This window comes from Elephas maximus, chromosome 3, assembly GCF_024166365.1.
Source record: "Elephas maximus indicus isolate mEleMax1 chromosome 3, mEleMax1 primary haplotype, whole genome shotgun sequence".
Lineage (NCBI taxonomy): Eukaryota > Metazoa > Chordata > Mammalia > Proboscidea > Elephantidae > Elephas > Elephas maximus.
In genome coordinates this window covers 36647830-36668451 of record NC_064821.1, presented here as the reverse complement: position 1 = coordinate 36668451, position 20622 = coordinate 36647830, and the positions used below count along the sequence as shown (strand labels likewise).

Genomic DNA, 20622 nt, shown 5'->3' with positions numbered 1-20622 from the left:
AGAATGTTTTCTTAATAGATTTTTAAAGCTGACCTTGACAGTTAATTGCTAAACTAGTTGGCTTATATTATATATAGTTCTGCACATCTTTGCTTCAATTTTTCATATTCATGTTGAGATTTAGCTCTTTGTCCTAAAGAGCTGTCATCCGTTCAAACCTTTACCTGTCTTACCCTAGTTTGCTACCTCCTGGGAGGTGGATAAGAGTAGTCTTTGCCTCCACTGCAGAGACACTGCTGGCCCCTGCTCCACTGGGCAGTAGTTGAGGTGAAGAGCAAGGCTCCAGGACCAGCCTCCCCCATTAACTTTGACCTCTGGGTCCTCACTAGGGAGTTGTTTTGATCACAGCATAAGTTCACTTTTTTTTTAATAGACTTTATTTTTAGAGCAGTTTTAGGTTTAGGGAAAATTTGCACAGAAAGTAAAGAGCTCCCATATAGCCCCTCTTCCTTTACACACAGTTTCTCCTGTTATTAATAACCAAACACCAGTTGCTGTCGAGTCCGACTCCTGGCGACCACAAGCGTGTCTAAGTAGAACTGTGCTCCATAGGGTTTTTCCTTCTAAGGCATCTCTGGCTGAACTTGAATTCCATCCTTTCCACTAGCGTTGAGCATGTTAATTGATATTGCACCACCCAGTTGTTTTTACTGTGTTCCATCGAGTCAATTCCAACTCATAGCAACCGTGTAAGTCAGAGTAGACCTGCCCCATAGGGTTTCTTAGGGTGTTATCTTTATGGAAGCAGATCACCAGTTCTTTTCTCCCAAGGAGCAGAAGGTGTTTTTAAACCGCCAGTCTTTTTTTTTTTTTTTTTAATTTTTATTGTGCTTTAAGTGAAAGTTTACAAACCAAGTTAGTATCTCATACAAAAACTTATATGCACCTTGCTATCTACTGCTAGTTGCTCTCCCTTCAATGAGACAGCATACTCCTTCCCTCTACTCTCTATTTTCATGTCCATTTGGCCAGCTTCTGACCCCCTTTGCCCTGTCATCTCTTCTCCGGACAGGAACTGCCCACGTAGTCCCATGTGTCTACTTCATCCAAGAAGCCCACTGTTTACCAGTATCACCTGTCTGAAGAGTTGGCTTTGGGAATGGTTCCTGTCTTGGGCTAACAGAAGGTCTGGGGACCATGACCTCCAGGGTCCTTCTAGTCTCAGTTGGACCATTAAGTCTGGTCTTTTTATGAGAATTTGAGATCTGCATCCCACTGCTCTCCTGCTCCCTCAGGTGTTCTCTGTTGTGTTCCCTATCAGGGCAGTCATCGGTTGTAGCCGGACACCATCTAGTTCTTCTGGTCTCAGGATGATGTAGTCTCTGATTTATGTGGGCCTTTTTGTCACTTGGGCTCATAATTACCTCGTGTCTTTGGTGTTCTTCATTTTCCTTTGCTCCAGGTGGGTTGAGACCAATTGGTGCATCTTAGATGGCCGCTTGCTAGTGTTTAAGACCCCAGACACCACTCCCCAAAGTGGGATGCAGAATGTTTTCTTAATAGATTTTATTATGCCACTTGACTTAGATGTCCCCTGAAGCCATGGTCCCCAAACCCCCACCCCGGCTATGCTGGCCTTCGAAGCATTCAGTTTATTCAGGAAACTTCTTTTGGTTTAGTCCAGTTGTGCTGACCTTTCCTGTATTGTGTGTTGTCTTTCCCTTCACCTAAAATAGTTCTTGTCTACTATCTAATTAGTGAAAACCCCTCTCCCTCCCTCCCTCCCTACTCTCATAACCATCAAAGGATATTTTCTTCTCTGTTTAAACTATTTTTCGAGTTCTTATAATAGTGGTCTTATACAATGTTTGTCCTTTTACAACTGATTTCACTCAGCATAATGCCTTCCAGATTCCTCCATGTTATGAAATGTTTCACAGATTCATCATTCTTTATTGATGCATAGTATTCCATTGTGTGAATATACCATAATTTATCCATTCATCCATTGATGGGTGCCTTGGTTGCTTCCATCTTTTTGCTGTTGTAAACAGTGCTGTAATGAACATGGGTGTGCATGTATCTGTTCCTGTAAAGGCTCTTATTTCTCTAGGATATATTCCAAGAAGTGGGATTGCTGGATCACATGGTAGTTCTATTTCTAACTTTTTAAGGAAGCGCCAAATCAATTTCCAAAGTGGTTGTACCATTTTACATTCCCACCAGCAATGTATAAGTGTTCCAATTTCTCCACAGCCTCTCCAACATTTATTATTTTGTGTTTTTTGGATTAATGCCAGCCTTGTTGGAGTGAGATGGAATCTCATCGTAGTTTTGATTTGCATTTCTCTAATGGCTAATGGGAAACCCTGGTGGCATAGTAGTTAAGTGCTACGGCTGCTAATCAAGGGGTTGGCAGTTCAGATCTGCCAGGCGCTCCTTGGAAGCTCTGTGGGGCAGTTCTACTCTGTCCTATAGGGTCGCTATGAGTCGGAATCTACTCGACAGCATTGGGTTTTTTTTTTTTTTTTAATGGCTAATGATCGTGAGCATTTCCTCATGTATCTGTTAGCTACTTGAATGTCTTCTTTAGTGAAGTGCCTGTTCATATCCTCTGCCCATTTTTTAATTGGGTTATTTGTCTTTTTGTAGTTGAGTTTTTGCAGTATCATGTAGATTTTAGAGATCAGACGCTGATCAGAAATGTCATAGCTAAAAAGTTTTTCCCAGTCTGTAGGTAATCTTTTTACTCTTTTGGTGAAGTCTTTGGATGAGCATAGGTGTTTGATTTGTAGGAGCTCCCAGTTACCTGGTTTCTCTTCTGCATTGTTAGTAATGTTTTGTATGCTGTTTATGCCATGTATTAGGGCTCCTAGCATTGTCCTTATTTTTTCTTCCATGATCTTTATCGTTTTAGATTTTATATTTAGGTCTTTGATCCGTTTGAGTTAGTTTTTGTGCATGGTGTGACGTATGGGTCTTGTTTCATTTTTTTGCAGCTGAATATCCGGTTATGCAAGTACCGTTTGTTAAAGAGACTGCCTTTTCCCCATTTAACTGACTTTGGGCCTTTGTGAAATACCAGCTGCTCATATGTGGATGGATTTATGTCTGGATTTTCAATTCGGTTCCATTGGTCTATGTATCTATTGTTGTACCAGTACCAGGGTGTTTTGGCTACTGTGATGGTATAATAGGGTCTAAAATCAGGTAGAGTGAGGCCTCCCACTTTGTTCTTTTTCAGTAATGCTTTACTTATCCTGAACCACCAGTCATTAAGTTAGCAGCCGAGCACGTAGCCATTGTGCCACAAGGACTGCTTGAACCACTCAGGGACTCCCCGTATTACTAACCCCTTGCATTAGTGTGGTACGTTTGTTATAATTGATGAACCAGTCTTGACAGATTATTATTATTGACTAAAGTCCATAGTTTATCTTAGGGTTCACTCGTCGTGTTGTATGGGTCTATGGGTTTTGACGAATGTATAACGCCATGTGTCCACTGGTCCCTGGGTGGCATAAGTGCTTAAGCACTGGGCTGCTAACCTAAAAGTTGGCAGTTTGGACCCACCCAGAGGCACTGTGGAGGAAAAGCCTGGTGATCTGCTCCCATAAAAATTAAAGCCAAGAAAACCCTATGGAGTGATTCTATTCTGTCACGTGGGGTCATCATGAGTTGGAGTTGACTTGATGGCAGTGAGTTTGGTTTTGGTCTTATGTGTCCACCATTACAGTACCATACAGGATAGTTTCCCTGCCCTAAAAATGCACTGGTACTCCCCATTCATCCCTCCTCCCTCATGCCCCTGACAACCACTGGTCTTTTCACCGTCTCTGTAGTTTTATCTTTTCCAGAACATCCCAAAGTGGGAACCACACAGTGTGTAAGTTCACCTCTGCAGCTCAGTGTCCAAGCCTGCTGTGGTGGTCCTGTGCCTTCAGGGAGGGAAGCGGGTGCCCCAGGGCCATGTCACACAGCCTCGTGGCAGCTCACTGTGACACCCACACAGGCAGTTTACTCACCGGCTGCTTCTTCCCAACCAGGTAGAAGAAAAAGCAAAGTTTGATGGCATCTTTGAAAGCCTTTTGCCTATAAATGGTCTGCTGTCCGGGGATAAGGTCAAGCCCGTCCTCATGAACTCCAAGCTGCCACTGGACGTCCTGGGCCGAGTGAGTGTTTGGGTCTGGCCCTGTCACACTCTGCCCCACTGCTGTTCTCTGACCCCGGAGCACTTGCAGGCTGGCGGCTGGGCTGCCCTGGGTGCCGTCAGCAGGGGGCACAGGTTGGCCATGGGACCTAGATGGTCCCCCAGAAAACCAAAGGGACAGGCCTAGCGGTCAGCTGGGAGGCACTGGTCCCTGCAGGGTGGCAGAGCTGGAGAGGAGGAGTACCTAGCAGAGCAGCATCTGTGGGCTGTAGTTGCTGGTGATTGGTTGGGCTGTAGAGTGTCCCCAACAGACACGCCCAACATTATCTGCAGCAGGCAGATGTGTGTCTCAAGATGGCTGTACGCAGATTAGGGAGCCAGCACGTAACCACTGACACAGGCCAGTAGCCACCCACCTTGCCTCAGGGTGCCGACTGTGCCCACCGCCTTTGGCAGCCCCTGCCTTGTTGGGGACATGGCTGCCTCGTTCGCTGTCATGGGAGAGGCCTGCTACAGGCATGCCTGCAGCCCTGCCCACTGTACCTGAGAGAGCAGGCAGATTTTGTGTGTTTGTGTTGAGCCTCTGTTCAGAGCAACAGTTGTGCCAAAATCAAACCCATCTCTCCTATTTAAGACCTATTTGTAAGACAGTAGGCATCCTGGTGGCGCAGTGGTTGAGAGGTATGGCTGCTACCCAAAATATGGGCAGTTCAAGTCTGCCAGCCATTCCCTGGAAGCTCTATGGGGCAGTTCCGTTCTGTCCTGTAGGGTCGCTGTGAGTCAGATTTGACCCCACAGCAATGGGTTTGGTTTGGTTTTTTGGGTAAGACAGCGAGGTCCCCAGGTAGCACAAGTGGTTTGTGATTGGCTCCTAACCTAAAGTTTGGTGGTTTGGACCTATCCTGTGGCACCATGGCAGAAAAAGCCCTGGCTTTTGTAAAGATGACAGCCAAGAAAATCATGTGGGACACAGTTCTACTCTATAACACGTGGGCTCGCTATGAGTTGGGATCCACTCGATGGCAACGGGTTTGGTTTTTTGTAAGAACGCAAAGACAAAATCAGGGAGGTATAAAGGGCATCCTGGGACGTGGTCACCATCACGATCATTTATCGGAGAAAAGGAGCATCATACCACGAATGGGCCTGGGGGTGACAGGGCATCGTCAGACGAGGGTCTCTGGGGACACCCACAGCTGCGTTTTCAGATACGAGTGGTGGCCATTCCCACCCCCGGTGGACTCTGCGGACCCTGGGGACAGTGGCTTTTCCTCCCGTAAGCCCAATGGTCTCTCCCTTGCAGGTCTGGGACCTCAGTGACATCGACAAGGATGGGCACCTGGACAGAGACGAGTTCGCTGTGGTAGGCTCCTGGTGGGACCCGCACTACTGAGGACACGTGCATTCACAGGACGTGTGCAGTCACGGGGGCGGGGGCACTTCTGGATGTTGGCCTCTTATTTCTCTAATTTTCAAACTATTTGTTTTGACATAATTTTGAAGAGAAGAGAAGTTGCAGTAGTGCAAAGAATTCTTTTCAATACCATTCACTCACATTCCCCAGTGTTGTTCTTTTACTGTTTGCTTTATCCTTTCCTTCCCCTATCCCTCCCTCCTTTCCTCCCCGCCCCCACCCTCCCTCCATATGTCTTTGTGGATGTCTGTGTACACACGTGTGTGTGTGCAAGTTTTCCCTTCAAGCCATTTAGAGTAAGTTGTAGATGCGACACGATGCCACTTTCTCCAGCAATACTTCAGAGTGTATCTCCTAAAACAAGGGAGTCTCTGACGTGAGAGAATTGCACAGTTATATACAATTGTACAGAACACAAGGTCAAGAATTAACTATACCACTCAAAATAGGAAATTAGAATAGACACATACTAATATCCAGCCAAGGATACTGTTCAGATTTAGCCAACTGTCCCAAAAATTTCATGGTGGTGAAAGAAAACCAGCCTCGTGTGTGACCTTCCATCACCTGCCCCTCAGTACCCTTTAACCCTGAGCTACCGCTTTGTCTGTTCAGATCTTGTGGTCTTGACACGTTGAAGCATGCTGTAGCTGTTCTGTGGCACGACCGTGGTGTGGATGTGCGTCCAGGGTGGTGCTTCTGTGGGGAAAGAGTAGGAGTAGGGTGGGTGGAAGGGAGACACTGCATCCGCCACTCCCCTGACCATGCCTTGTCAACCCTAGGCCATGCATCTGGTGTACCGCGCCCTGGAGAAGGAGCCAGTGCCTGCCGTCCTGCCCCCGTCCCTCGTGCCACCTGCCAAGAGAAAGAAGACGGTGTTCCCAGGAGCTGTGCCCGTGCTGCCTGCCAGCCCCCCACCGCGGGACAGCCTGCGCTCCACGCCTTCCCACGGCAGCGTCAGCAGCCTCAACAGCACCGGCAGCCTGTCCCCCAAGCACGGCGTCAAGCAGGCCCAGGTACAGCCCCTGCCCAGCAGCTCCCCAGGGCGGCAGTCCCTGAGTGTGGCATGGCATGACTGGGGACCTAAAACGGGACGTCGATGGTGGAGTTTGTGAAAATTTTTATCATCGGGATTCATGTCTTGCTCACTCATGTACGTATAGCTGCTTCTCATTATACAGGGTAGTTGTGTTTTGTAAGGAGTCCCTGGGTGGTAAAGATGGTGGACATTTTTGGTTGCTAACTAAAAGGTTGGAGGTTCGAGTCCATCCAGAGGGTGTTGGAATAAACGCCTCGTGATCTGCTTCTGAAACATCGGCCATTGGAAACCCTATGGAGCACAGTTCTACTCTGACACACTTGGGGTTGCCCAGAGTTGGACTCCGCGGCAGCTGGTCAAGTGTGCGGGAAAGTGAGATCCTCTGGGATCGTGTTTTGGTTTCTGCTTTATCTGTGGCTTTAAAGGCAAAGCAACGGTGCTCGGTTGTGACAAGAGAGGCCAGCTGGCAGCTAGCACCATCCTGTGGCAATGAAGGATGAGCTGCACACAGACAGACAGTTGTTTCTTGAGAGCAAATAACCTGTTTATAAAGCGGAGTGGATTGTCAACTCGGCAGATGCTCCTTGAGGGCCCTGTGGGACGGGAGGTGGTCGGAGAGGATCAGGGCAGCTTGGCCACGGGACTGGGTGGGGGATGTGGCTGGCTCCTGTTGCTGCCCTGGCTGGGTCCAGGGGTGAGGCTGGCAGGGTTCACATCCAGTCCCAAGCCCAGTGTTCAGATGGCCCAGGTGGCGTGTCCACCAGCCACCCATTGCGTTTGGCACTACCAGGGGGCCAGGGACACAGTGACAGGGCAGGGGCCACAGGGGAGGAGCCAGTGGGGGGTGTGTTCCTATAGATCAGTGAGGTGATGTCTGGGCTGACACCTAGGTGATGAGCAAGGAGATGGGAGGGCAGCCATGCCGGGGCTCTGGGGCAGGAGGGCTTGGTGCATTGTAGGAGCAGGAGGGGGGCCAGGGCGTCCCAGGGGGCGGAGGCAGGGCTGGTGAGTACCTATAGGAGCTGTCGATTTTCACACCAACAGCACCTCGCCCAGGTTTACATTAAGTATCACAGGTGAGCTCAGTGTAGCTGAGGAAGCAAGCGGGGCCAACCCCTGAAGGTTAACAGACCAGTGCTCCTCATCCCTCCCTGGTGACCTCTAGCCGCCACCCCCACCCCCCCCATCCCAGGGGCACTACTTTGGATCACTTTGACTAGACTGATTTTGTTGGTGGCTAGGGGTGGGGTGGGAAGTGTATCTCCTTACCCACAGAAGGGTTGGCTGCTGGAGTCATGGGCGTGAGAACTGGAGTTTCTGGGGCTGCAGTTGCCACACCCCCTACCCTTAGACCATCACTGCTCTGCCTGGGCCCCTGTGGGCCTGGCGTGTGGTGGTGGCCGCTCCCACCCTGGGTGTGTCTCTACTTCCTGGGTGCTGGCACTTGAAAACCCACCCCTCTTGGGAGAGCCTCTCACCAGTCTGTTTGTATGTTGACATAGGCCAGAGCAGGTGGCCTGTCTGGTCACCCAGAATGTGGTCTCGCGGGACTGTGGGCATGAGGCCGGGTCCGCCTCAGCTCACTGCTCTGCCCTGGCGACCGTCCGCATGGCCTAGCCTCTGAGGCCATATCTACCCTGGCCTCATGCACACAGCAGGTCCAGGTGGCTCAGAAAACCCACCTCGTAGGACGTGACAGGTAGAGGCAGGCATTGCTTGCTCTCTGACCTCTCACTGTTGAAATTACATCAGTAGATTGGGAGACATTTTTGCATAAATTCCCTGCTCTCCTAAGTCATCCGACTCACTGTGCGCCAGGGCCGAGGTGGGCTGGGTGATGTGGTGCCCCCTAGATACACATCCTGGGTTCCCAGCATCCCGGTACGTTCTCCTGGACGGTGAGAGAGACTACTTCATAAGAACCTGACCTGAGGACAGACATCATGGAGTGTGGCGTGAGGGGAGAGCGGGGTCCGAGGGGATGCATGCAGATGGGTCAGTGGAAGGGCCTGTCCTGGGCTAGGGTCCCACCTGCTGCCATGCTTGAGTTGGTCAGCAGACAGGGCACCAGCAGGCCCACGGGAGCCTTTGTCACAGTGCTAGTGAAGATTGAGTGTGGAGGGCACATGTGCCTTGAGGGCCCAGCCACATGTGGCTGAGTTCGCCCTGCGCCTAGGCTCTCAGCTCTGTGCTCTGGAGCAGACCCGTCACTCGAGGTGGCCCCTTGCTGGTGTGGATCCCTTGCTGCTGGAGACCCCTCCCGAGTGGTTGTCAAGCATTTTAGAGGCTCAGGACTCTTCCACCCTGGTACTGGGGGCCCTGCCCTTCTGTCCTGCAGGTGCCGTTCTGTCTCACTTTGCTTCTCAGTGACATGTGAGCTGACACCTTCCAGGTGGGCTCACTCTCAAAGGAGCAGACTCAGGGACACAGAGGCATGGCAGACAGCACCCTGGGGGCTGAGGAAGAAGCCATAGGCGACGTGCACACCGACCAGGCCTGGTGTCAGTGAACCAAGCTCCCAGGAGGCAGCTAGGGTCTCCTTGAGTACCTCAGCCTCCCGGGAGGGGTCCGGGCTACCCTTTGTGCCCCAGAAGCAGGGATGAAAGGGCTGTGGTAGGTGGGCTGCTGGGCGTCTGCCCCCCTCTGATGTGCAGGAGAGCAGTGGGGAGGGGGCTGTACGGTGGTGCAGAGGCTACGGCAGGCCCAGCCATGTCCATTCTGTCTGTCTCGGCCTCAGTGTCCGCGTTGACACAGCAGGGGTCCTGGCTGCTTCCTTGGTGATGGTGTTGTAAGGTCTTCAACTCTGCAAGGTGCTGCTGCCCTGCTGGCACAGGTGTGTGTTGTGGGCATAACACACTCGGGACTGACCATGGTACACATCCCCTGCAGCCTGCAGTGAGCTGGGTGGTGCCCGTGGCCGACAAGATGCGCTTTGACGAGATCTTCCTGAAGACGGACCTGGACCTGGATGGTTACGTGAGTGGCCAGGAGGTGAAGGACATCTTTATGCACTCGGGCCTCACTCAGAGCCTGCTGGCGCACATCTGGTGAGTGTGGGCAGGCGTGCAGGCGGATGGTGCTGGGAGAGGGGTGTGGGGCGGGTGTGGCTGTGGGGGCTCAGAGGGGCACTGTGTGAATGAAGACGTGAATGTTCTGCTCTGGAGGGTGGGAGCTGGTTGAGGAGGGCTGGGCCAGTGCTGTGGTAAAGGCGGGTGGCTGTGTTCCCTGCAGCAGGGCCCTTAGATCACCTCCAAAGAGCTCTCTGGTGATCAGTGTGGAGAGCTAGGGCCATACTGGCTGCTGGCTGATTATACCAGGGGCCACACCTCAGGTGGTGGGGGTTCAGGGGCTCAGCCTCGCTGGCTGGGGGGACAGTAGCCAAAGGCTCTTACATTCCCGCACCGAGAATTCAGGACTGTGGCCACCTCTCCACAGAGGCTGCTTCCTGGAGGTCAGTGTCTCGGCTCCCAGGGAGGATGAGCTGTCTGCGGGACTCTAGGCTGCAGCTGGGGCACCCCGAGGAGCCGGACTCACCGTCCCCTCTTCCAGGGCTGACTTCCCAGGGTAATTGAGTAGTGGTAAAGTCAGCTTCTGGGAGCATCGGTGGTTTAGGGGTAGAATCCTCACTTTCCATGCGTGAGAGCTGGGTTCGATTCCCAGCCAGTGCGGCTCATGTGCAGCCACTGCCTGTCTGTCAGTGAAGGCTTTAGTGTTACTGTGATGCTGAACAGGTTTCAGTGGAGCTTCCAGACTAAGATGGACTAGGAAGAAAGGCCTGGCAATTGACTTCCAAAAATCAGCCAGCGAAAACCCTATGGAACGCAGTGGTCTGATCTGCAACCGATCATGGGGATGGCACAGGACTGGGTGACATTTTGTTCCATTGTGCATGGCTTGTCATCAATTGGGGGCCGACTTAATGGCAGCTAACAACAACAACATAGAAAGTCACCTTATAGCTTTTTTGTCAGAGTTCTAGGGCCTGAAAGGGCTCCCCAGGGGAGTTGTAAGGAGGAGAGAGTTTCCGTCTGAATCCCTATGAGCAATGAAATCCCGCGTGCTGCTGGGTGGCTGGTTCACATGGGGCGGTGAGGGCTCCGCCCCAGAAGGCTGGCCAGCCCCTAAAGGGGTTCTTAGCACGTGGTGAGCCAGGCTCCAGGACAGTGCTCACCCTAACTGGGGGCCCAGCCACTTCTGTGGAGTGGGCACTTGATGCCAACACCATCAGAGCCAAACGAAAAAAAAAAAACCAAACCACCTGCCGTTCAGTTGTCCCTGATTCATGGTCACTCCACGTGTGTCAGAGTGGAGCTGTGCTCCATACGGTTTTGAATGGCTGGTTTTTGGAATCAGATCACTAGGCCTTTCTTGGGAGGCACCCCTGGGTGGACTTGAACCTCCAACCTTTTGGTTAGCAGCTGAGAATGTTCACCATTTGTACCACCCAGGGGTTCATTGAACCTTGGGCCCCTGTACCGACCTGAAATGCCAAGGTGGTGACAAATACCTGATTGTCACGTAAGGGGACAGCCAAAGAAAGTAACTTATAGCACGTATTTTACACGTCTGTGACATGGTGGTGGTGAAGACTCAGTGAAGTCACGGGTATGCTTGGACTCAGAAGAGGAAAAGCAGAAGGCGTCCACACTGGGAGCGAAGGGAAAGGAAGGGCTGGATGGATACTGTGACGGTGACTGGGAAATTGATGGAGAGGGTGGGGGCCGGGGCAAAGCAGGGACAGCATGTGGGGTAGTGGGGGGAGGATTAGAGGTAGCACTATAGGCCGGGGACGAGTGACATTGAGGGGCAGCTCCCCATGAGGACTGGAATCTGGCCAGCAGGGATGGTAGCAGGATAACCGTGGACAGAGGCACCCTAGGAGCCCAGGCCTTTCTCGACACCCCCACACCGTGGGGCTCAGGGTTTTCACAAGCAGCAGAGAAGGGACGACACCATGGACAGGAGGGATGTGGCTAGGGTGCTTGCCAGCCTTGGGCCTCTGTGTGCAGTGGGGCTGGCCATCAGCGGCAAACTGCAAACGGGTCGAAGCCATCACACTGAAACCACTGCCTGTGCCAGACCCTTATACAAAGCACACAGGCAGCACACACGTTCTCAGGCAGCCCTGTCTGAGGAGCCCAGTGTCTATGCACAGGTGGTACTTGGGCTGCAGCTCCCCTGCTCAGACCAGGCATCAGCCACGCCACCTCCACAGTGACCGTGCCATGGGTCGTGAGCTGTGTGGAGTAGCTGCCTGTGGAAGAAGGTGCTGTTGCAGGTGCTGAGCCCATCCTTGCTGCACCCTCCCAACAGGCCTGCTCGAGGGCCTCCTGTGGGCACTCAGGCCCTATGTCCTGCGGCACCTGGTCAGGCTGGATGTCAGAAGACCAGGCGGGCCAGGACACAGAGCTGGGGTTCAGTCCTGTGCTCTGTGGCCAGGTCTGTGTTCTGGGTCCAGGGCAGCACCTCCACCATCATGCTCACAGCCATCGATGCTGCTTTACCCCTATGTTGCCCCCTATTACCCGACCTGTCCCTGCATCCTCACACCATCTCATCATCCCTGCATTTCACCCACCTTGTCCCCACATCACCCCATGTGGTCCCCATTTGGTCATTCCCCCATCAACCTCCCATTGTCCCCACATCACCCCTATTCTTCCACATCCCCCATCACCCTCGCCCTGTCCCATCCCCCAGCTGCCCTCCATAAACCTCCCCATCTCCCCCACATGGCCCCCACTGAAACTCCACAGCTCTAGCTACAGACTTGGCCAAGCACCTTGTCTGTGGGCTTGTCACTCTGGCGCTGGCTCCCTTGGAGGAGCCTGTCCCCAGTGGACATGGAAAGTGCTGGAACCACTACACACGGTCAACACAGGGAAGAAAGCCAAGCCGGCCGCATATCCCCCAACCTCAACAGATCCTGAACAGGGTCCACGCCTGGGGCTGGGGGATGTGGTGGCCGCTGCCTCCCGCTCCTGCTGGGCGATGGCTTCTTGGGCACTCTGGTGGGGTCAGTGGGGGCCATGCACCGTGGTGCCTGCAGGGGTGGGGTGCCTGAGGCCCGCAGTCCACAGATGTTGAGTGGGGAAGCAGCAACCTTTGCCAAGCCACGTGTGTAGGCTCGGCGGCATGTTTGCAATGGGCGATGGGTTATCTGTTTGTGATGTTTAATGAGCGTCCCCATGTCTCTCCCAGGGCCCTGGCCGACACAAGGCAAATGGGGAAGTTAAGCAAAGACCAATTCGCGTTAGCTATGTATTTCATTCAGCAGAAGGTCAGTAAAGGCCTCGACCCCCCTCAAGTCCTGTCGCCAGACATGGTCCCGCCCTCAGAGAGAGGCACCCCAGTCCCGGTGAGTAGCCCTCTTCTGTGTACAGGCAGTTCCCACGCCTACAACCAGGGGGCACTGGCAGCCTGTGAGGCAGCTGGCTGCAGGGGCCTCCCTGTGGGAGGGTGCCCTAAAGGAAGGGGTCCCATGGATGAGCATCTTGTGGGAGGGCTCCTGATTGGAGGGCTCCCTGTGGGAGGGTACCCTGAGTGGGTGGCTCTCTTATGGATAGGCGCCCCCACACAGGCCCCTGGGAGGGTAGCATGGCCACCCAGACTTGTACTGGGCTGGTGGCTGGCAGTTCTACTGCCTCCTTCTGTGAACCTGAGACAAGACAGCTTTGTCCCTGTCCTAAGCTCTCCTGCCCCTGCTCTAAGGTCTTGTCAGGTTGCTAATCTTGGTGTCCTGTTTACATTTGGTCCCAGGACAGTTCAGGCTCCCTCGGCTCAGGGGAGTTCACTGGTGTGAAGGAGCTGGATGATATCAGTCAGGAGATCGCGCAGTTACAGAGGTACGTGGGCATCGACTCCATCCCCTCGGGTCTGAACCGAACACAAACCCCACCACAGGTCATCGCTGGCACATCAGAACCCGAAGGACGTGGAAATCGGTTATTGTAAGCTTATTGAAAACAGGAGTGGCACAGATGCTTTTGAGCATCTAAATTGCTCTAATGAGCTCAGATAACTCCCTTGTCCCCTCAGTGAGCATCAAGGGACAGCGGTGGCTCAATGGTAGAATTCTTACCTTCTGTGCAGGAGACCCTGCTTCAGTCCCCTCAGGTGCAGCCACCCCCCATCTGTCGGGGAGGCTTGTGTGTTGCTATGGTGCAGATTTAGCGGAGCTTTCAGACTAGTGATGAACTAGAAAGAAAGGCCTGGCAATCAGCTTCCAAAAATCAGCCAGTGAGGGCACTATGGCTCACAGCGGTCTGACTCAGGAACTGTTACCGGGATGGCGCAGGACTGGGCAGCATTTTCAGCCTGGGGTCACCGAGAGCTGGAGGCCGACTCCACGGTATGCGTTAGTACCAGCCTAGCCCAGCGCGCATGCCACAGTGTGGGCCATGGAGATGGCAGTGTCATCTGTGCACAGATAACCCCCTGGGTCTCTCGTGGTGGGTGTGTTTGTTTCTTAGCACACAAGGGCCAAGCCATGGCGAAGAGGCTTTGTACCCACGTCTCCACCTCTGCTCGCCCCACCGCCTCCCTGGCTCCCTCAGGTGTGAGCACGGGGCTTCCGTCCAGAAGTACGCTTTAAGTTCCTGGCGTAAATAATTAAATTTGCTTCCGGTAGCCTCTCTGATTTCTCTAAGAGCAGCATCTCCTTTCTGGTTAATTGTAGGTGCACACGGACTCTTGTTATTTTGGGGTGGCAGGCTGACACAGAGGGCCGAGAGGCTCTCTGTCTGCCATGGGGTGGGGCTTGGTACTTGGCCAAAATCAAAAGCAGCGTTGCCTCCGAGGCAAGTTCTGGGTCCGCTAGTGGTCACAAGACCGCGGGGTCAAGGCAGGAGGCCCTGGGGCCTGCCAACCGCTTGAGCCACTGTAAGGGGTCTCAGGCCAAGGTCAAGGCATCAGCCCAGAGGGCCCTACTGGGAGTCGTCAGTAGAGTTGTTCTCTGAGGCTCGGGGGAGAGCCTCCCCCAGCCCCTTCAGGTGCTGGCAGAGCCATGCTCCTCCCAGCTGTAGCTCTGAGGTCCTGGCTTTCTTGGCTCTTGGCCAGGGCTACTCTGCTTTAAAGCCACCTGTGTTCCTTCTCAGGGACCCCTCCATGGTGTGTCAAGTCCTCATCCCTCTCAGAGTCTCTCTGGCTTCCTCCTCTTTTACTCAGTGGAGACAAAAAAAAAAAAAAAAAAAAAACCAAGTGCCTTGCTGTTGAATTGATTCCAACTCTCAGGAACCCTGTAGGGCAGAGTAGAACTGCCCCATAGGGTTTCCAAGTCTGTAAATCTTTATCGAAGCAGACTGTCATGTCTTTCTTCCACAGAGCAGTTGGTGTGTTCAAACTGCTGACCTTTTAGTTAGCGGTCGAACACTTAACTACCGTGCCACCAGGGCTCCCCACTCAGGCAGAGACAAGTCCCTGCTTTTTAAGGCCCCTGCGGTCGGATTGGGAAAGGGGCTCCCTCGCCACAGGTTCCACCCACGCTCAGAGTGGGGCACAAGGCCAGGCAGAGTCATTGGGCTGGGCTCAGGGTTCCTACCACCCCAGAGAGGGATCGGTGCCAGTTATTGTGGGGTGGGCTGAGGGGTCCTGAAAGTGGGGATGGACAGTTCTCTTCATTCATCAACTCACTAGCGCTCTCATAAAATGTTTCTAAACTTTCAGGGAGAAGTATTCACTGGAACAAGACATTAGAGAGAAGGAAGAGGCAATCAGACAGAAAACTAACGAAGTTCAGGTAAGAACCTGCTCCCCTCGGCCAGACCTGTTTATGTTAGATGTAGTAGAGGAAAATGTCCTTTTGCGTGAACTACACCAATGCAGGGGACTGAAAGGAATTTTTCTGCTTTTCCTTTAACTGTAGACAGTCAGCTTTTTAATTGAGGTATTATTCACATAACATAGCATACAGTTCATTGGCATTTAGTATACTCACCGTGTTGTACAACTACCACTTCTGTCTAATTCCAGAACATTCTCATCCCCCCCAGAGAAACCCATCAGCAGTCACTATGCCATGGGGATCATTAATCTACTTTCTGTCTCTGGATTTGCCTATTCTGGACATTTCATATAAGTGGGATCTTACACTATGGGGTCCTTTGTGTCTGGCTTCTTTCACTCAGCATCATGTTTTCAAGGTTCAGTGGCTTCTAAATGGTTTTTGGGACAGTCCTGCTTGTAGTATCTCTTAAAGCATGGTGGCGGCCAGCAGAGACTGGAGTCAGACCACCAGGGCTCAAACCTGGCTCTTCTTATCAGCGGTATGACCTCAAGCAAGTGACTTAATACCTCGACATTGGCAATGAGTGTTCTACTTTCCCCAGGTGGTTGTGGGGCTGGGACATGAGGTCTACCATGTTCTGGGCCGGCTCTGCTGTTCTTGCCATCAGAGCCCAGAGGACGCTGTGCTGTGACTTTGGTTCCTGCTGCCTTTCCCAGCTGGGCCTGGTCTGGCGAAAATCAAGATGCACCCACTAGGATGGCCATCCATCATGGTCCTTTGCAGCACAGGAGGTCTTTTGTCGTCAGGTCAAGTTGGTTTTAAGCCATGGAAGCTTTGCCTGTTTCTTATCCCCACTGTCCTGTCCTTCCCTCACCTACCCAGCCGTCCCCACCCTGGGGATAGCCTCTATTTCTATGGCCACTGTCCCAATGAAGGCTGCAGCTGCTCTGCCTAGGTTGTTTGCTGTTTTTTTGTTGTTGTTTTTATAACAGCTTTATTGAGATACAATGCACCTCCGTACAATTCACCCACTTCAAGTGTACAGCTCAGTGGTTTGTAGTGTACTCACAAAGTTGTTTAGCCGTCACACAATTTTAGACCATTCCATCACCCCAAAAACAAACACCATACCCTTTACTATGACCTTTTCATCTTTCCATCCCTCCCAGCCCTTGTTATGGTTGTTAGTTGCTGTTTAGTTAGCTCTGACTCATGGCAACCCCATGCACAAACGGAACAAAGCATTGCCCGGTCCTGTGCTATCTCCACAATGGTTGCACAAATGACCACTCTGATCCCATAGGGTTGTCATTGGTTGATTTTCCAGATGTAGATTACCAGGCCTTTCTTCCTAGTCTGTCTTAGTCTGGAAACTCCACAAAAACCTGTCCACCGTGGGTAATCCTGATGATATTTAAAATACTGGTAGCATAGCTTCCAGCATCATAGCAACATGCATGCCACCACAGCAGGACAAACTGACAGACGTGGGAGGACCCCAGCCCCTGGCAACCACTAACCTACCTGCTTTCTCTCTGCATTTGCCTGCTCTAGGCATTTCATCTAAGTGGAATCATACAATATGTGTCCTTTAATGACTGGCTTCTTTCACTCAACATAATGTGTTTGAGGCTTATCCATGTCCTAGCATGTGTCAAACCTCTGTTTCTCTTGATGACTGAGTAATATTCCATTATATGAATGGACCCCATCATGTTTATTCATTTGTTGGTGGACACTTGGATTATTTCCACCTTTTGGCTATCGTGAATAATGCTGTGAACGTCCGTGTACAAGTTGTGTGTGGACCTATATTTTCATTTCTTTGGTTATATGGGTAGGAGTGTAATTGCTGGATCAAATGGTAACTACGTTTTGAAGAACCACCAGAATGTTTTCCAAATCGACTGCACCATTTTGCATTTCTCCACATCCTCGCTAATGGTTGTTGTCCTCTTTCTTTTCGATTCTGGCCATCCTGGTAAATATGAAGTAATATCTCATTGTGGTTTTGATTTGCATTTTTGTGATAGCTAATGATTTTTTTTAATGATTGCGAGCCTTTTTTTATGTGCTTTTTGGCCATTTGTATATCTTCTTGGAGAAATGTTTATTCAGATCCTTTGCTCATTTTTTAATTAGATTATTTGTCTTTTTATAATTGAGTTGTAAGTTTTTTGTATAGTTCATGTGTATATATAGATACGAGAATTCTTTATATGATTCCTTTCAGATATGATCTGCAAATATTTTCTCCAATTCTGAGAATTGTTTTTTCGCTTTTTATGATGTCCTTGGAAACCCTGGTGGTGTACTGGTTAAATGCTACGGCTGCTAACCAAAAGATTGGCAGTTCAAATCTGCCAGGCGCTTCTTGGAAACTCTATGGGGCAGTTCTATTCTGTCATATAGGGTTGCTATGAGTCAAGTTTGGTTTTGGTTTTTTGGATGATGTCCTTTGAAGCACAAAAGTTTTAAATTTTGATGAAGTCCAGTTTATCTGTTTTTCTTTCCTTGTTTGTACTTTTGATGTCATATTAAGAAAGCCTGGGCAAATCCAAGCTTGTGAAGATTTGCCACTATGTTTTCTTCTAATAGTTTAGTTTAGTTTTTACATTTAGGTCTTTAATACATTATAGGTATTTTTCATCTGTGGTATGAGGAAGGGGTCTAACTTCATTCTTTTGCGTGTTGAGATCCAGTTGTCCGCCATCATTTTTTTGAAGAGACCATTCATTCCCCAGTGAATGGCCTTGGCACCCTTGCTGAAAATCAGTTGACCATAGATGTGCGGATTTATTTCTAAACTCATTTCTACTCCGTGGGTCTATATGTCTGTCCTTATGCTAGTACCACACTATCTTGATTACTGTAGCTTTGTAGTAAGTTAAATGAGAAATGAGAAGAAACAGCTGCAAACATCCATTAATAATTGGAAAAGAGAATGTAGAAAGTATGAATCAAGGAAAATTGGAAGTTGTGAAAAATGAAATGGAACCCTTTAAGATCAATATTCTAGGCATTAGTGAGCTGAAATGGACTGGTATTGGCCATTTTGAATCAGATAATCACGTGGTCATTATGCTGGGTATGGCAAACTGAAGAGGAACTGTGTTGCGTTCATGGTCAAAAAGAACATTTCAAGATCTATCCTGAAGTACAACACCGTCAGTGATAGGATAATATCCATACGCCTACAAGAAGACCAGTTAATATGACTATTACTCAAATTTAGGCACCAACCACTAAGGCCAAAGATGAAGAAATTGAAAATTTTTATGACTTTCTGCAGTCTGAAATTGACCAGACAAGCAGTCAAGATGCTTTGATTAATTACTGGTGATTCGAATGCAAAAGTTGGAAGCAAAGAAGAAGAACCAGTATTTGGAAAATATGGCCTTCGTGAGAGAAATGATGCTGGGGATTGAATAATAGTATTCTGCAAGACTGGTGACCTATTCATTAGAAATACCTTTTTTCACAACATAAATGATGACTGTAAATGTGGACTTTACTGGATGGAATGGATAAAAATCAACTCGACTACATCTATGGAAAGAGATGATGGAAGAGCTTAGTATTAGTCAGAACAAGGCCAGGGGGCTGACTGTAAAATAGGCCATCAATTGCTCATATTCAAGCTCAAGTTGAAGCTGAAGAAAATTAAAACACGTCTACGAGAGCCAAAGTACAGACTTGAGTACATCCCACCTGAATTTAGAGACCATCTCAAGAACAGATTTGATGCATTGAACACTAATGACTGAAGACCAGAAGAGTTGTGGGATGACATCAAGGGTATCATACCTGAAGAAAGTAAAAAGATCATTCAAAAGAGAGGAAAGAGAGAAAAGACCAAAATGGATGTCAGAAGAGACTCTGAAACTTGCCCTTGAATGTAGAGTGGCTAAAGCGAATAGAAGAAATGATGAAACAAAAGAGCTGAACAGAAGATTTAAAGTGGTGTCTTGAGAAGACAGACTAAAGTATTATAATGAAATGTGCAAAGACCTGGAGTTAGGAAACCAAAAGGGAAGAGCATGCTCGGCATTTCTTAATCTGAACGAACTGAAGAAAAAATTCAAGTCTCAAATCGCAGTGCTGAAGTATTCTATGGGTAAAATGGGGCATCAGGATTGGAGGAAGACTCATTAACAACCTGTGTTATGCAGGTGACACAACCTTGCTTGCTGAAAGTGAAAAGGACTTCGAGCACTTAACTGATGAAGGTTAAAGACCACAGCCTTCAGTATGGATTACACCTCAACATTAAAAAAAACAAAAATCCTCACAACTGGACCAATAGGCAACATCGTGATAAATGGAGAAGAGGTTGAAGTTGTCAAGGATCTCATTTTACTTGGATTCACAATCAACACCCATGGAAGCAGCAGTCAAGAAATCAAGCAACACATTGCATTGGGGAAATCTGCTACAAAGGACCTCTTTAAGGTCTTAAAAAGCAAAGGTGTCACTTTGAAGACTAAGGTGTGCCTAACCCAAGCCTCGGTCAAGCCACGGTGTTTTCAATTGTCTCCTATGCATGAGAAAGCTGGACAGTGAATAAGGAAGACCCAAGAATTGACGCCTTTGAATTATGATGTTGACGAGGAATACTGAATATACCATGGACTGCCAAAAGAATGAACAAATCTGTCTTGGAGGAAATACAGCCAGAATGCTTCTTAGAAGCACATATTTTGGGCATGTTATCAGGAGGGATCAGTCCCTGGAGAAGGACATCATGCTTGGTGAAGTAGAGGGTCAGCAAGATGGGTTGACACAGTGGCTACAACAGTGGGCTCAAGCATAATGATTGTGAGGATAGTGGAGGACCGGGCAGTGTTTCATGCTATTGTACAGGGGGTCGCTATTAGTCGGAACCTATCTCAACGGCACCTAACAACGTGGGCAAAATATTGAATGACACAGGAAGCATCAAAAGAAGATGGAAGGAATAAAGAGTCTCTGTACTAAAAAGAATTGGTCGATGTTCAACCATTTTAGGAGGTAGCATACGATCAGGAACCGATGGTACTGAAAGAAGTCCAAGCTGCACTGAAAACAGGTGAAAAACAAGGCTCAAGGAATTGACAGAATACCAATTGAGATGTTTCAACACTCGCCTATGCCAAGAAATGTGGAAGGTAGTTACTGGCCAACTGACAGGAAGAGATCCATATTTGACCCCATCCCAAAGAAAGGTGATCCAACAGAACGTGGAACTTATCCAACAAGACCATTAATACCACATGCAAGTAAAAATTTTGCTGAAGATAATTCAAAAGTGACTGCAGCTATACATCACGACAAGGAACTGCCCGAAGTTCAAGCTTGATTCAGAAGAGGATGTG

General features: G+C 49.8%; 1 protein-coding gene across 9 annotated transcripts in view; it reads left to right on the top strand.

The window, feature by feature from the left end:
• The window catches only part of EPS15L1 (epidermal growth factor receptor pathway substrate 15 like 1), a 108808-nt gene that overhangs the window by 34455 nt on the left and 53731 nt on the right, over positions 1-20622 (top strand). For all 9 annotated transcript variants that reach the window (XM_049877297.1, XM_049877298.1, XM_049877296.1 and 6 more), the window contains exons 7-13: positions 3987-4112; positions 5394-5453; positions 6287-6520; positions 9433-9590; positions 12745-12901; positions 13303-13388; positions 15208-15280. In XM_049877297.1, the coding sequence (XP_049733254.1) occupies positions 3987-4112; positions 5394-5453; positions 6287-6520; positions 9433-9590; positions 12745-12901; positions 13303-13388; positions 15208-15280 (894 nt within the window). The remainder of the gene's footprint in view (positions 1-3986; positions 4113-5393; positions 5454-6286; positions 6521-9432; positions 9591-12744; positions 12902-13302; positions 13389-15207; positions 15281-20622) is intronic.